At 69.4% G+C, this 15,146-nt stretch overlaps 1 protein-coding gene across 1 annotated transcript; it reads right to left on the reverse strand.

Moving 5' to 3' along the window:
* Nucleotides 1–1,589: 1,589 nt before the first annotated feature.
* LOC137440528 (receptor tyrosine-protein kinase erbB-3-like) lies at nucleotides 1,590–14,935 on the reverse strand (the record flags this gene model as incomplete). Its single annotated transcript, XM_068136749.1, is given in 23 exon segments — nucleotides 1,590–1,625; nucleotides 1,627–1,749; nucleotides 1,836–1,859; nucleotides 1,861–1,934; nucleotides 3,618–3,764; nucleotides 3,882–3,957; nucleotides 5,082–5,120; nucleotides 5,122–5,238; nucleotides 5,326–5,511; nucleotides 6,083–6,181; nucleotides 6,271–6,390; nucleotides 8,185–8,326; nucleotides 9,218–9,271; nucleotides 9,360–9,430; nucleotides 9,433–9,516; nucleotides 9,613–9,703; nucleotides 10,481–10,613; nucleotides 11,911–12,110; nucleotides 14,452–14,489; nucleotides 14,492–14,544; nucleotides 14,642–14,684; nucleotides 14,686–14,716; nucleotides 14,776–14,935. Coding segments are annotated over 23 exon segments (2,141 nt in total), but the record flags the coding sequence as incomplete, so codon positions are not given.
* Between the last annotated feature and the right edge of the window lie 211 nt (nucleotides 14,936–15,146).

The raw sequence follows: 15,146 nt of genomic DNA on the forward strand, positions 1-15,146 counted from the left end.
GAGACCCCTTGCCCCCCCCCAAGACCCCTTGCTCCCCTCAAGACCCCTTGCCCCCCCCAAGACCCCTTGCTCCCCACCTCAGGATCCTTTGCCCCCCCATCCCAGCACCCCTTGCCCCCCCCAAGACCCCTTGCCCTCCCCCCCAGGATCCTTTGCCCCCCCATCCCAGCACCCCTTGCCCCCCCCAAGACCCCTTGCTCCCCACCCCAGGATCTTTTGCCCCCCCATCCCAGCAACCCCTTGCCCCCCCAGCACCCCTTGCCCCCCCCATCCCAGCACCCCTTGCCCCCCCAGCACCCCTTGCCCCCCCCATCCCAGCACCCCTTGCCCCCCCCAGCACCCCTTGCCCCCCCCATCCCAGCACCCCTTGCCCCCCCAGCACCCCTTGCCCCCCCCCATCCCAGCACCCCTTGCCCCCCCAGCACCCCTTGCCCCCCCCCATCCCAGCACCCCCTTGCCCCCCCAGCATCCCTTGCTCCACCCTCAAGACCCACTTGTGCCCCCCCAAGACCCGTTGCCCCCCCCCAAGACCCCTTGCCCTCCACCCCAGGATCCTTTGCCCCCCCAGCACCCCTTGCCCCCCCAAGACCCCTTGCCCCCCACCCCAGCACCTTTTGCCCCTCATAGCCCCCTCCCCCCAGACCCTTTGCCCCCCCCCCTCACCCCACATCTCACCACCTTTTGCCCCCCTACATTCCCCCCCCCGGACCCCTTCCCTCCCCCCACCCCCAGCACCCCTCTCTCTCCCCCTCCCTTCTCAGCCCCCCCCCCCCCGCCTCGGGTACCTGCCGGCTGCCCCCCAGCCCAGGCTGGTTCATGGGGATGTAGCCCGCGGGGGGGCTGAGCAGGCTGGGGCTCTGCGGGGGGGGGGGGGCACGGGGGGGTTGGCACCCAGCATGGCGGGGGGGGGGGAGGGGCAGGAAGGGGTTGGCACCGCCCCCCACCCCACCCCCCCCCGCGGTAGGAATTGGGGGTGTGGGTCCCACAGGGCTCAGAGGGCGCGATGGGGAGGGGGGGGACAGGGTCAAACCCCCCCCCCTCCCCCCCCTTATGCCACCTCCTCAGACCCCAGACCCCCCCCTCTGCCCTGTGCCACCCCCTGCGACCCCAGACCCCTTCTCCCTGCCCCGTGCCCCATCCTGGGACCCTGTGCCCTATCCTGGGACCCCAGACCCCCCCTCTCTGCCCTGTGCCATGTCCTGGGACCCTGTGCCACCCCCTGGGACCCCAGACCCCTCCTCCCCTGCCCTGTGCCACCCCCTGGGACCCCAGACCCCTCCTCCCTGCCCTGTGCCACCCCCTGGGACCCCAGACCCCCTTCTCCCTGCCCTGTGCCACCCCCTGGGACCCCAGACCCCCTTCTCCCTGCCCTGTGCCACCCCCTGGGACCCCACAGACCCCCTTCTCCCTGCCCTGTGCCACCCCCTGGGACCCCAGACCCCCCCTCTCTGCCCTGTGCCATGTCCCTGGACCCTGAGCCACCCCCTGAGACCCCAGACCCCTCCTCCCTGCCCCGTGCCCCATCCCGGGACCCAGCCGCCGGGGAGGTGCAGGGCGGTGGGAGGGGGGTGGGGTGGGGAGGGTCTCACCCTGGCACAGCTGCCCCCTCGCCCTCTGGGGGTACAGCCCCGTGGGGAGGCCGAAGGGGGGCTCCAGCTCCTCTTCCTCCTCCAGCTCCAGCGTCTCCATCTCGTCCAGCTCCTTGTCGCTGAGGGTCGGGGGCTCGGCGGGGGGCAGGGCGCCGCTCTCCTGCTGCGGCGCGGGGTCAGGGTTGGGGGGGGGGCTGTGGGCACGGGGAGGGGGTCGGGGGGGCCGGGGGGGGGGGTCGGTGCCACCTTGATCACCAGGTAGCGCGGGGGGGTCGCGGGCCATGCGCGTGAACTCGTTGGCCAGCTCCTTGAAGGTGGGGCGAATGTTCTCATCGATCATCCAGCCTGGGGGCAGGGCGCGGGCGGGGTGAGCGCTGGGCGCGCCCCCGGGGGGCACCGGGAGCCGGGCACCGGGAGCCTGGCACTGGGACCCGGGCACCGGGAGCCTGGCACCGGGAGCCTGGCACCGGGACACTGCCACCGGGACCCTGGCACCGGGACCCGGGCACCGGGAGCCTGGCACCGGGACACTGCCACCGGGACACTGCCACCGGGACAATGGCACCGGGAGCCTGCCACCGGGAGCCTGGCACCGGGACACTGCCACCGGGACACTGGCACCGGGACAATGGCACCGGGGTGGGGACACGGCCAGGAGCCTGGCACCGGGCTGGGGACAGGGCTGGGGATGGCACCAGGAGCCTGGCACCGGGGTGAGGACAGGGATGGGGATGGCACAGAGCAGGATGAGGGCTGGGCATGGCCAGGAGCCTGACCCAGGGATGGGGATGGCACCAGGAGGCTGGCACTGGGCTGGGGACAGGGATGGGGATGGGAATGGCACCAGGAGCCTGGCACTGGGCTGGGGACTGGGATGGGGATGGCACCAGGAGCCTGGCACTGGGCTGGGGACAGGGATGGGGATGGCACAGAGCAGGATGAGGGCTGGGCACAGCCAGGAGCCTGGCACTGGGCTGAGGGACAGGGGCGGGGATGGCACCAGGAGCCTGGCACCGAGGTGGGGACAGGGCTGGGGATGGCACCAGGAGCCTGGCACTGGGGTAGGGACAGGGCTGGGGATGGTACAGAGCAGGATGAGGGCTGGGCACAGGCAGGAGTCTGACCCAGGGATGGGGATGGCACCAGGAGCCTGGCATCGGGGTGGGGACAGGGATGGGGATGGCACCAGGAGCCTGACCCAGGGATGGGGATGGCACCAGGAGGCTGGCACTGGGCTGGGGCAGGGCTGGGGATGGCACCAGGAGCCTGGCACTGAGGTGGGGACAGGGATGGGGATGGCACCAGGAGGCTGGCACTGGGCTGGGGCAGGGATGGGGATGGCACCAGGAGCCTGGCACCGAGGTGGGGGACAGGGATGGGGATGGCACCAGGAGGCTGGCACTGGGCTGGGGCACGGATGGGGATGGGGATGGCACCAGGAGCCTGGCACTGGGCTGGGGACGGCACCAGGAGCCTGGCATCGGGGGGGGGACAAGGATGGGAATGGCACCAGGAGCCTGGCACCGAGGTGGGGACAGGGATGGGGATGGCACAGAGCAGGATGAGGGCTGGGCATGGCCAGGAGCCTGACCCAGGGATGGGGATGGCACCAGGAGCCTGGCACTGGGCTGGGGGACAGGGATGGGGATGGCACCAGGAGCCTGGCACCGAGGTGGGGACAGGGATGGGGATGGCACAGAGCGGGGTGAGGGCTGGGCACAGCCAGGAGCCTGACCCAGGGATGGGGATGGCACCAGGAGCCTGGCACTGGGCTGGGGCAGGGATGGGGATGGGGATGGGGATGGCACCAGGAGCCTGGCACCGGGGTGGGGACAGGGCTGGGGACAGAGCTGAGCCCCAGCCCCAGGCAGGAGCAGAGGACCAAGGACCTTCCCCCCGGGCATGGGCACAAGGACAGGGCCAGGGCCGGCGCCGAGCCCCCAGCGGCAGGGGCCAGGGGCTGGAGCAGGGCAGGGGAGCAGGACCGCCCCCCCCCCGACCCTCCCGTGTGGGTGTCCCCCCACTCACACTTCACCATCACCATGTAGACGTCGATGGTGCAGATCTGGGGCTGGGAGAGCCTCTCCCCCTTCTCCAGCAGGTCTGGGACCTCGGCCAGGCGGATCCCGGCGTAGGGCTCAGCCCCGAAGGTCATCATCTCCCAGAGGGTCACCCCTGCGGGGCAGGGGACAGCTCCCCCCGTGAGCAATCCCCCCCCCGGGGGCTGGCAGGGGGCTGGGGGAGGTGAGGGGGGGCTCGGGGGGGGTGGTTAGGGGGCGGGTCAGGGCTCACCGTAGCTCCAGACGTCGCTCTGGTGAGTGTACTTCCCGAAGTGGATGCTCTCCAGGGCCATCCACTTGATGGGGGTCTGCGGGGGGGAGGGGGACAGGAGGGTGGGGAGGGGGACAGGAGGGTGGGGAGGGGGACAGGAGGATGAGGAGGGGGACACCTGATGAGGCAGGGGATGTGACACCTCCGGGTGGTGGCTTGGGGACACAGGGGAGATGGAGAAGGACCTCAGGGATGCCAGGGGGGGCCAGGGCAGGGCTGGGGCTGCCCCGGGGCACAGGGAGAGGGGTGAGGATGAACTGGGGGGGACACGAGGATGAGGAGGAGGATGAAGATGAGGAGGAGGATGATGAAGATGAGGAGGTGGATGAGGATGAAGATGAGGAGGTGGATGAGGATGAGGACACCTGGGGGAGCAGGGGACACGGAGGGGCTGTGACATCCCTGGGTGATGAACACCGAAGACTCAAAGAGGCACCGGGGGGTGCAGGGCAGGGCTGGGGGCGCCCCAGGGCACGGAGTGTGGGGCGAAGATGAACTGGGGGGGACACGAGGATGAGGAGGAGGATGAAGATGAGGAGGAGGAGGATGAAGATGAGGAGGAGGATGATGAGGATGAGGAGGAGGACACGGAGGGGCTGTGACATCCTGGGTGATGAACACCAAAGACTCAAAGAGGCACCCAGGGGGTGCAGGGCAGGGCTGGGGGCGCCCCAGGGCACGGGGTGTGGGGCAAAGATGAACTGGGGGGGACAAGAGGAGGAGGATGAAGATGAGGAGAAGGATGATGAAGATGAGGAGGAGGAGGAGGAAGAGGAGGAAGAGGAGGAGGAGGAGGAGGAGGAGGACAGGGAGGGGATGTGACATCCCCGGGCGATAGGCACCACAGACTCAAGGAGGTACCCAGGGGGTGCAGGGTAGGGCTGGGGGTGCCCCAGGGCATGGGGAGAGGGGGCGAGGATGAACTGGGGGGGACACGAGGATGAGGAGGAGGATGAAGATGAGGAGGAGGAGGAGGAGGATGACAGGGAGGGGATGTGACATCCCTGGGTGATGAACACCGAAGACTCAAGGAGGTACCCAGGGGGTGCAGGGCAGGGCTGGGGGTCGCAGGGCAGGGCTCAGGGGATGCCCCGGGGCATAACCTGGGGGGGGGGGGGGGGGCGGGCGGGGCTGGGGAGGGGGTCCCCGCCGGGTGCCCACCTTGACCTCGTTGTAGAAGTACTTCTTGTCGTCGGGGTTAGAGCAGGTCGGCGATGCCGAAATCGGCCACTTGGGCCTGGCTGGGGGACTTGAGCAGCACGTTGCGGGCGGCCAGGTTGCGGTGGACCATGCGGTGCTCCTCCAGGTAGTACATCCCCTGCCGGGGGCGGGCAGGGGGCTCGGTGGGCACCACAGGGAGTGCCAGGCAGGGGTTTTTTGGGGGGGGGATGGGGGTGGGACTCACCTTGGCCACCTGGACGCACCAGTTGAGCAGCAGCTGGGGGCTGATGCTGTCCCGGTTCTTGCGGACGTAGTCGAGCAGGGAGCCCAGGGGCAGCAGCTGCGTCACCAGCTGCAGCTGGGCGCCAGGGCAGATGCCCAGCAGCCGCACGATGTAGGCATGGTCCAGGCTGCCGATGGCCAGCATGTGCTGGGGGGAGGTGGGGGAGGAGGGGCAAGGGCGGCGAGGTCAGCCCCAGCCTGGGCACAAACCCCCCCCCCCCCCGGCACCCCTCTCCCCCCTGGCATTCCCTGCTGGCATCCCCCCTGGCACCCTCGGGGTCGGGTGGGGGGGTGGTAGTGTCAGACACAGCCTGGGCACTCCCCCTGGCAACCTCGGGGTCGGGTGGGGGGTTTGGTAATGACAACCACAGCCTGGGCACTCCCCCTGGCACCCCTCCCCCTGGCATTCCCTGCTGGCATCCCCCTGGCACCCTCGGGGTCGGGTGGGGGGGTGGTAATGCCAACCACAGCCTGGGCACTCCCCCTGGCATCCTCGGGCTCAGGTGGGGGGGGTAGTAATGTCAGACACAGTCTGGGTACAGCCCCCCTGGTACCCTCGGGATCGAGTGGAGGGATGGCAATGCCAGCCACAGCCTGGGCACAATCCCCCCTTGCACCCTCGGGGTCGGGTGGAGGGGTGGCAATGCCAACCACAGCCTGGGCACAGCCCCCCCAGGACCTCTCCCCGGCGCCCCCTGGCGCCCCCCGGCCGCACTCACGTCGGTGACGGCGTGGAAGGACTGCTGCCCGCTCCAGTCCTGGATCACTTTGATGCTCACTGGGATCTTGATGGAGTCTCCATCAGGGATCCAGATGCCCTGGGCAGGGGGTGGGGAGGGGGTTTGGATGGGCACCCTTGGGTGACCCCCTCCCCAGCACCATCCCCCGGGGTCTGGGCAGCCCTCACCTTGTGCACGGTGCCGAAGACTCCAGAGCCCAAAACCTTCAACCTCTTCAGCTCTGTCTCCTTGAAGATCCTGGCCAGGACCTTGTTGGCTTTCTCGCTGGGGTCCAGAGGCTCCAGGCTCTGGGAGAGGGGACAGGGGTGGGGACAGGATAGGGACAAGAGTCAGGACAGGGATGGGGACAGGATCAGGACAAGATCAAGAGAGGATGGGGATAGATATGGGGACAGGATGGGGACAGGGATGGGGACAAGGATGAGGACAGGGATGGGGAAAGGATGAGGACAGGGATGGGGACAGGATGGGGACAGGGATGGGGACAAGGATGGGGACAGGATGGGGACAAGGATGGGGACAGGATCAGGACAGGATGGGGACAGGGATGGGGACAAGGATGGGGACAGGGATGGGGACAGGATCAGGACAGGATGGGGACAGGGATGGGGACAGGGATGGGGACAGGGATGGGGACAGGATGGGGACAGGATGGGGACAGGGATGGGGAAAGGATGAGGACAGGGATGGGGACAGGATGGGGACAGGGATGGGGACAAGGATGGGGACAGGATGGGGACAAGGATGGGGACAAGGATGGGGACAGGATGGGGACAAGGATGGGGACAGGGTTGGGGACAGGATCAGGACAGGATGGGGACAGGATCAGGAGAGGGATGAGGACAGGATCAGGAGAGGGATGGGGACAAGGATGAGGACAAGGATGGGGACAGAATGAGGACAGGATAGGGACAGGATGAGGACAGGGATGGGGACAGGATGGGGACAGGGTGGGGACAAGGATGGGGACAGGATCAGGACAGGATGGGGACAGCGATGGGGACAAGGATGAGGACAAGGATGGGGACAAGGATGGGGACAGGGTTGGGGACAGGGTTGGGGACAGGATCAGGACAGGATGGGGACAGGATCAGGAGAGGGATGAGGACAGGATCAGGAGAGGGATGGGGGACAAGGATGAGGACAAGGATGGGGACAGAATGAGGACAGGATAGGGACAGAGATCAGGACAGGATGGGGACAAGGATGGGGACAAGGATGGGGACAGGATGAGGACAAGGATGGGGACAGGATGAGGACAGGGATGGGGACAGGATGGGGACAGGGTGGGGACAAGGATGGGCGACAAGGATGGGGACAAGGATGGGGACAGGATCAGGACAGGATGGGGACAGGGATGGGGACAAGGATGGGGACAGGGATGGGGACAGGATCAGGACAGGATGGGGACAGGATGGGGACAGGGATGGGGAAAGGATGAGGACAGGGATGGGGACAGGATGGGGACAGGGATGGGGACAGGGATGGGGACAAGGATGGGGACAGGATGGGGACAGCGATGGGGACAAGGATGAGGACAAGGATGGGGACAAGGATGGGGACAGGGATGGGGACAGGATGGGGACAGGGATGGGGACAGGATGGGGACAGGGATGGGGACAGGGATGGGGACAAGGATGGGGACAGGGTTGGGGACAGGGTTGGGGACAAGGATGGGGATAGGATCAGGACAGGATGGGGACAGGATCAGGAGAGGGATGAGGACAGGATCAGGAGAGGGATGGGGACAAGGATGAGGACAAGGATGGGGACAGAATGAGGACAGGATAGGGACAGAGATCAGGACAGGATGGGGACAGGATGAGGACAAGGATGGGGACAGGATGAGGACAGGGATGAGGACAGGGATGAGGACAGGATGGGGACAGAGCAGGGTGTGGATGCAGAGCGCCAGGGACAGCTCCCGCAGGGCTGGGCACGGGCAGGAAGGTCGCTGGGTGGCAGCCGGGGACGGCTCCCACTCCCCTCCCACCTCGCCCAGCCCCTTCCCTACGGTGCCCACATCGGCACCCCCCGGCCTGGCACCCCCCGCTCCCCCGCCGGGGCCAGCCCCCCCTCACCTCCCCCCTCTCCAGGTATCTCCTCATGGCTCTCTTCTTCTGGATCTTCTTCCCGCGCCAGTAGAGCAGAGCCAGCAGGACGCAGAAGCTGGAGAGGAAAAGTCCTCCCACGACCATCACGGCGATCACCGTCGGCGCCTTCCTGCGGCGGGGGGCGGGAGGGAGGCCCCCCGGCGGCCGCTCAGCGCCCGGGTGCCGGCAGGTCCCGGCCCGTCCCTACCGGCGGCGGCGGCGGCGGCACAAACCCCAACCCCCGCGGGGGGCGCGGGCAGGGCAGGGCTTGGCACGCCGGAGGCTGGGTGGCGATGGGGGGTGGGGACGGGACGCGCGGCTGGGGGTCCACCCGGTGCCCATGTGGGCAGGGAAGGGCACTGGAGGGGCATGGCACAGCGTGGTGCCAGGGAGGGTGGTAAAGTAGGGCTGTAGCGTGGCACAGCACGGCCTGGCATGGCACAGCCTAGCCTGGCACAGCACGGCCTGGCATGGCACAGCCCACCCTGGCACAGTAGAGTGCAGCATGGCACAGCGCAGCCTGGCACAGCCCATCCTGGCACGGCCCACCCTGGCACAGCAAAGTGCAGCACAGCACAGCTCAGCCTGGCACAGCCCACCCTGGCACGGCCCACCCTGGCACGGCCCACCCTGGCACAGCAAAGTGCAGCACAGCACAGCCTGGCACAGCCCATCCTGGCACAGCCCACCCTGGCACAGTAGAGTGCAGCATGGCACAGCTCAGCCTGGCACAGCCCACCCTGGCACAGCCCATCCTGGCACAGCAAAGTGCAGCACAGCACAGCACAGCCTGGCACAGCCCAGCCTGGCACAGCCCACCCTGGCACAGCAGAGTGCAGCACGGCACAGCCCACCCTGGCACAGCCCACCCTGGCACAGCCCACCCTGGCACAGCAGAGTGCAGCACAGCCCACCCTGGCACAGCCCACCCTGGCACAGCCCAATGCAGCACGGCACAGCCCAGCACACCAGGGCGCAGCACAGCTCAGCCTGGCACAGGCCAGCCTGGCACAGCAGGTACCTGGAGACTGGCAGGGCCTCCCCCAGGCAGTCCTGCAGCAGCGGCCCCTGGCACCTGCGGGGAGGGAGCCCGGGGTGAGGGTGGGCAGAGGGCAGGCCGAGGGCGGGCAGGGGGCCCCGGGTGCCCGCAGCCCCTGGCACACCCGCGGGTGCAGTTCTCGTGGCAGGGCCGGCACTCGCGGCTGGCATCAGGGTACTTGTAGATGGGGCCCCGCGCTCGCCCAGGATGCCATCCGGGCAGCTCTCCACGCAGTGGGGCCCGTCCCGGTAGTGGGCACAGCTGGCACAGGTGTCGGCGCCCTGCGGAGGAGCCGGGGGGGGGGGAGGGCGCATGAGGGCCCTGGGGGAGTGGCACTGGCCAATGCCGCCGCCCCTGGCGCCCCCGCGGGGCCCTACCGAGCCGTTGCAGGTGACCTGGCCCTCGATGGGTTGGCACTCAGGGTGGCACTCGAAGCATTCACCCCCCAGGGCGAACTCCCGCGGCTCCCTGCGGGGATGAGGCAGGGTCAGCAGTGCCCTCCATGGTGCCAACCCCTCCCTGATGCCCTCCATGGTGCCAACCCCACCTCAGTGCCCTCCCTGGAGCCAGCTTCATGCCAATGCCCTCCATGGCACCAACCCCACCTTTATGCCGTGCATGGAGCAGACTCCTCCCTGATGCCCTCCATGGTGCCAACCCCTCCCTGATGCCCTCCACGGTGCCAACTCCACCTCGATACCCTCCATGGAGCCAGCTTCATTCCAATGCCCTCCCATGGCACCAACCCCACCTCGATGCCCTGAATGGAGCACACCCCTCCCTGATGCCCTCCATGGTGCCAACCCCTCCATGGTGCCAACCCCTCCCTGATGCCATCCATGGTGCCAACCCCACCTCAATGCCCTCCCTGGAGCCAGCTTCATTCCAATGCCCTCCATGGCACCAACCCCTCCCTGATGCCCTCCATGGTGCCAACCCCTCCATGGTGCCAACCCCTCCCTGATGCCCTCCATGGTGCCAACCCCTCCATGGTGCCAACCCCTCCCTGGTGCCCTCCACGGTGCCAACTCCACCTCAATACCCTCCCTGGAGCCAGCTTCATTCCAATGCCCTCCATGGCACCAACCCCACCTCGATGCCCTGCATGGTGCCAACCCCTCCCTGATGCCCTCCACAGAGCCAGCCCCACCTCAATGCCCTCCCTGGCACCACCCCCACCTCGATGCCCTGCCTGAAGCAGCCCCCCTCCCCGCTGCCCAGCCCGTGCCAGCCCCATGGCCTCACCCCTGGGTGAAGTGGCAGCTGGGCACGCAGAGCCCGCGGCGGCTGTGGTGGCGGCAGGAGAGGCACTGCCCAGGGCCGGGCCCCCAGCAGCCCTCTGCCGAGCACTGCGGGTCGCAGACCTTCCCCTCCTGCTCTGCTCGGGGGGGCAACCGGGGCTTGGCTTGGGGGGGTGCCCAGGAGGTGCCCAAGGGGGTGCCCAAAGGGTGCCCAGGGTAGGGTGCCCAGGGTGGGGTTGCCACGGGTGGTACCCAGGGTGGGGTACCCAGGGTGGGGTGCCCAGGGGAGATACCCTGGGTGGGGTTTCAGCAGGAGGTATCCAGGCTGGGGTGCCCAGGGGGGGAGATGCTCAGAGTGGGGTGGGGGGAGGCTTGCCCAGGGTGGGAGATACCTGGGGCGGGGGTGAGGGGAGGACCCCCGGGGTGGGAGGAGCCAGGGGTGGGAGGAGACCGGGGCGGGGGCAGGGGTGCCCGGGATGGAGGGCTGGGGGTGGGGTGCCCGGGGTAAGGGCAGGAGTGCTCAGGACAGGGGCAGGGGTGCCCAGGGTGGGGATCCGGGGGGCGGGGGCAGGGGTGCCCGGGGTGGAGGGCTGGGGGTGGGGGTGCCCGGGGTAAGGACAGGAGTGCTCAGGGCGGGGTGGGAGGTGCCCGGGGGCGGGGGTGCTGGAGGCGGGGGCCGGGGCAGGGATGCCAGGGGCCAGGGCTCCCGGGAGCCGGGGCCGGGGTTGGGGGCCCGGGGGGTGGGGGCAGGGATGCCCGGGGTGGAGGGCTGGGGGGTGGGGTGCCCGGGGTGGAGGGCAGGAGTGCTCAGGGCGGGGTGGGAGGTGCCCGGGGACGGGGGCAGGGATGCCCGGGGCGGGGGCCGGGGTAAGGGCAGGGATGCCTGGGGCGGGAGCAGGGGCGCCGAGGTTCCCGGGGGCCGGGGTTGGGGGCCCGGGGAGGGGGCAGGGATGCCCGGGGCGGGGGGCAGGGATGCCTGGGGCGGGAGCAGGGGTGCCGAGGTTCCCGGGGGGCCGGGGTTGGGGGCCCGGGGAGGGGGCAGGAATGCCCGGGGCGGGGGCAGGGATGCCTGGGGGGCGGGAGCAGGGATGCCGAGGTTCCCGGGGGCCGGGGTTGGGGGCCCGGGGCGGGGGCCGGGGTAAGGGCAGGGATGCCTGGGGCGGGAGCAGGGGCGCCGAGGTTCCCGGGGGCCGGGGTTGGGGGCCCGGGGCGGGGCCGGGGTAAGGGCAGGGATGCCTGGGGCGGGGGCAGGGATGCCTGGGGCGGGGGCAGGGGTGCCTGGGGCGGGGGCAGGGGTGCCGAGGTTCCCGGGGGCCGGGGCCGGGGGGCAGGGGTGCCGAGGTTCCCGGGGGCCGGGGCCGGGGGCAGGGGTTGCCGAGGTTCCCGGGGGCCGGGGGTGGGGGCCCGGGGCGGGGGTCCGGGTCCGTGACTCACGGCACTTGGCGCGGGGTTTGTTGTTGCGGATGTCCAGGTCCGCCCGGCGCCGGCTGAGCGCCGCCCACTGCACGGTGTGCAGGTAGCAGAGCCGCCGGTTCTCGGTGATGTAGACGCGGCCGGCGCTGACCTCCCGCAGCGAGCGCAGCCCCAGCGAGGTCACGTTCTCGTTCTTCATGATGAGCAGCGAGAAGCCTCGGCTGGGCACAGCACCCGCGGCGTGGGCACGGCCAGGCCGACACCCACCCGCGGCGGGGAGGGGGAGAGGGACGCGGCGGGGGGGTGGGGTCCGGCAGGAGGTGGTGCGAGAAGGGGCAGGGGAGGGGGAGAGGACAACAGGGGGGACGCGGGAGGGGGTGGGAGAGGGGAGAGGGAGAGGGACAAGAGAGAGGGGACAGAGGGGCAGGGGACAGTGCGGGGCTGCAGGGCACAGGGCACCAGCAGGGGCACTACAGGGCACCAGCAGGGGCACTGCAGGGTACTGCAGGGCACAGGGCACAAGCAGGGGGCACCACCAGGGGCACTGCAGGGCGCTGGACACAAGCAGGGGCACTGCAGGGCACTGCAGGGCTCAGGGCACAAGCAAGGGCACTGCAGGGTGCTGGGCACAAGCAGGGGCACTGCAGGGCACAAGCAAGGGCACTGCAGGGCACAGGGCACCAGCAGGGGCACTGCAGGGTGCTGGGCACAAGCAGGGGCACTGCAGGGCACAGGGCACCAGCAGGGGCACTGCAGGGCACTGGAGGGCACAGGGCACCAGCAGGGGCACTGCAGGGCACAAGCAGGGGCACTGCAGGGCACAGGGCACAAGCAAGGGCACTGCAGGGCACAGGGCACAAGCAGGGACACTGCAGGGCACTGGAGGGCACAGGGCACAAGCAGGGGCACTGCAGGGCACTGGAGGGCACAGGGCACAAGCAAGGGCACTGCAGGGCACTGGACACAAGCAGGGGCACTGGAGGACACTGGAGGGCACAGGGCACAAACAGGGACACTGCAGGGCACTGCAGGGCACAGGGCACAAACAGGGACACTGCAGGGCACAGGGCACAAGCAGGGGCACTGCAGGGCACAGGGCACAAGCAAGGGCACTGCAGGGCACAGGGCACAAGCAAGGGCACTGCAGGGCACAGGGCACAAGCAGGGACACTGCAGGGCACAGGGCACAAGCAGGGGCACTGCAGGGTGCTGGACACAAGCAGGGACACTGCAGGGCACAGGGCACAAGCAGGGGCACTGCAGGGCGCTGGACACAAGCAGGGGCACTGCAGGGCACAGGGCACAGGGCACAAGCAGGGACACTGCAGGGCACAGGGCACAAGCAAGGGCACTGCAGGGCACAGGGCACAAGCAGGGGCACTGCAGGGTGCTGGACACAAGCAGGGGCACTGCAGGGTGCTGGACACAAGCAGGGGCACTGCAGGGCACTGCAGGGCACAGGGCACAAGCAGGGGCACTGGAGGGTGCTGGACACAAGCAGGGGCACTGCAAGGCACTGCAGGGCACAGGGCACAAGCAGGGGCACTGGAGGGTGCTGGACACAAGCAGGGGCACTGCAAGGCACTGCAGGGTGCTGGGCACAAGCAGGGGCACTGCAGGGTGCTGGACACAAGCAGGGGCACTGCAAGGCACTGCAGGGCACAGGGCACAAGCAGGGGCACTGGAGGGTGCTGGACACAAGCAGGGGCACTGCAAGGCACTGCAGGGTGCTGGGCACAAGCAGGGGCACTGCAGGGTGCTGGACACAAGCAGGGGCACTGCAGGGCACTGCAGGGCACAGGGCACAAGCAGGGACACTGCAGGGCACAGGGCACAAGCAGGGACACTACAGGGCACTGCGGGGCACAGGGCACCATCAGGGGCACTGGAGGGCACAAGCAGGGGGCACCACCAGGGGCACTGCAGGGCGCTGGGCACAAGCAGGGGGCACCACCAGGGGCACTGCAGGGCGCTGGACACAAGCAGGGGCACTGCAGGGCACAGGGCACAAGCAGGGACACTGCAGGGCACTGGAGGGGACAGGGCACAAGCAAGGGCACTGCAGGGCACAGGGCACAAGCAGGGACACTGCAGGATACTGCAGGGCACAGGGCACAAGCAGGGGCACTGGAGGACACTGGAGGGCACAGGGCACAAGCAAGGGCACTGCAGGGCACTGGACACAAGCAGGGACACTGCAGGGCACTGCAGGGCACAGGACACAAGCAGGGGGCATTGCAGGGCACTGGACACAAGCAGAGGCACTGGAGGGCACAGGGCACAAGCAAGGGCACTGCAGGGTGCTGGACACAAGCAGGGGCACTGCAGGGCACAGGGCACAAGCAGGGGCACTGCAGGGCACTGCAGGGCACAGGGCACAAGCAGGGGCACAAGCAGGGCACAGGGCACAAGCAGGGGCACTGCAGGGTGCTGGACACAAGCAGGGACACTGCAGGGCACAGGGCACAAGCAGGGGCACTGCAGGGCACTGCAGGGCACAGGGCACCATCAGGGGCACTACTGGGCACCATCAGGGGGCACTGCAGGGCGCTGGGCACTCACTTGTAGAGGCTGCGGCCGCCGATGGTGACCAGGTTGGAGAGAAGACGCTGAAGTTGTTCATGTGCTTGGGCCAGGACTGGATGTTGAGGTAGCCTGGGCACGGGGTGGGGGGGGGAACAGGAGGGGGTTTGGTGCCAGGGGATGATGCCAGGGCCGGGTGCCAACCCCCTCCCCCCCCCACTTTGCCCACCTGTGATCTCCCTCACGGTCCTGAAGACGTTCAGCTTCTCGGGGGTCCAGCGCCGAGATGTTGCGCCAGGGGTCCCTGGGGGGGGGGACAGGGGGAGCCCCCAAGGCCCAGAGCCATTAGCGCCCCCCAGCGACCCCCAGACCCCCCCCAGCCCCCTCCCACAGCCCCTCACCCCCTCCAGGCCAGTGATGAGGAAGTCCAAGTTGCCCAGGATCTTGGTGCAGTTGATGAAGGAGTCGATGTTGCTGGAGTCCACAGTCTGGTACCGGCTGCCCGCCCCGGTGCCCTCGCAGGCTGCAAGGGGAGGGCACGGGGGGGTGGGCACGGGGGGGGGTGGGCATGAGGGGGGGTGGGGGTCGGCATGAGGCCTTCCCCTCCTGCTCTGCTCAGGGAGCAACCGGGCACAGGGTGGGGTTGGCTTAAGGGGGGGCACGGGGAGGGGGCACGGGGGGGGATGCCCAGGAGCTTCTTAGGGGGTGGCCAAAAGGGTGCCCGCGGGGGGTAA

Source organism: Melanerpes formicivorus, unplaced genomic scaffold, assembly GCF_026170545.1.
Source record: "Melanerpes formicivorus ecotype bairdi unplaced genomic scaffold, bMelFor1.0.p_v2 SCAF_3160, whole genome shotgun sequence".
In the NCBI taxonomy this organism is placed as follows: domain Eukaryota; kingdom Metazoa; phylum Chordata; class Aves; order Piciformes; family Picidae; genus Melanerpes; species Melanerpes formicivorus.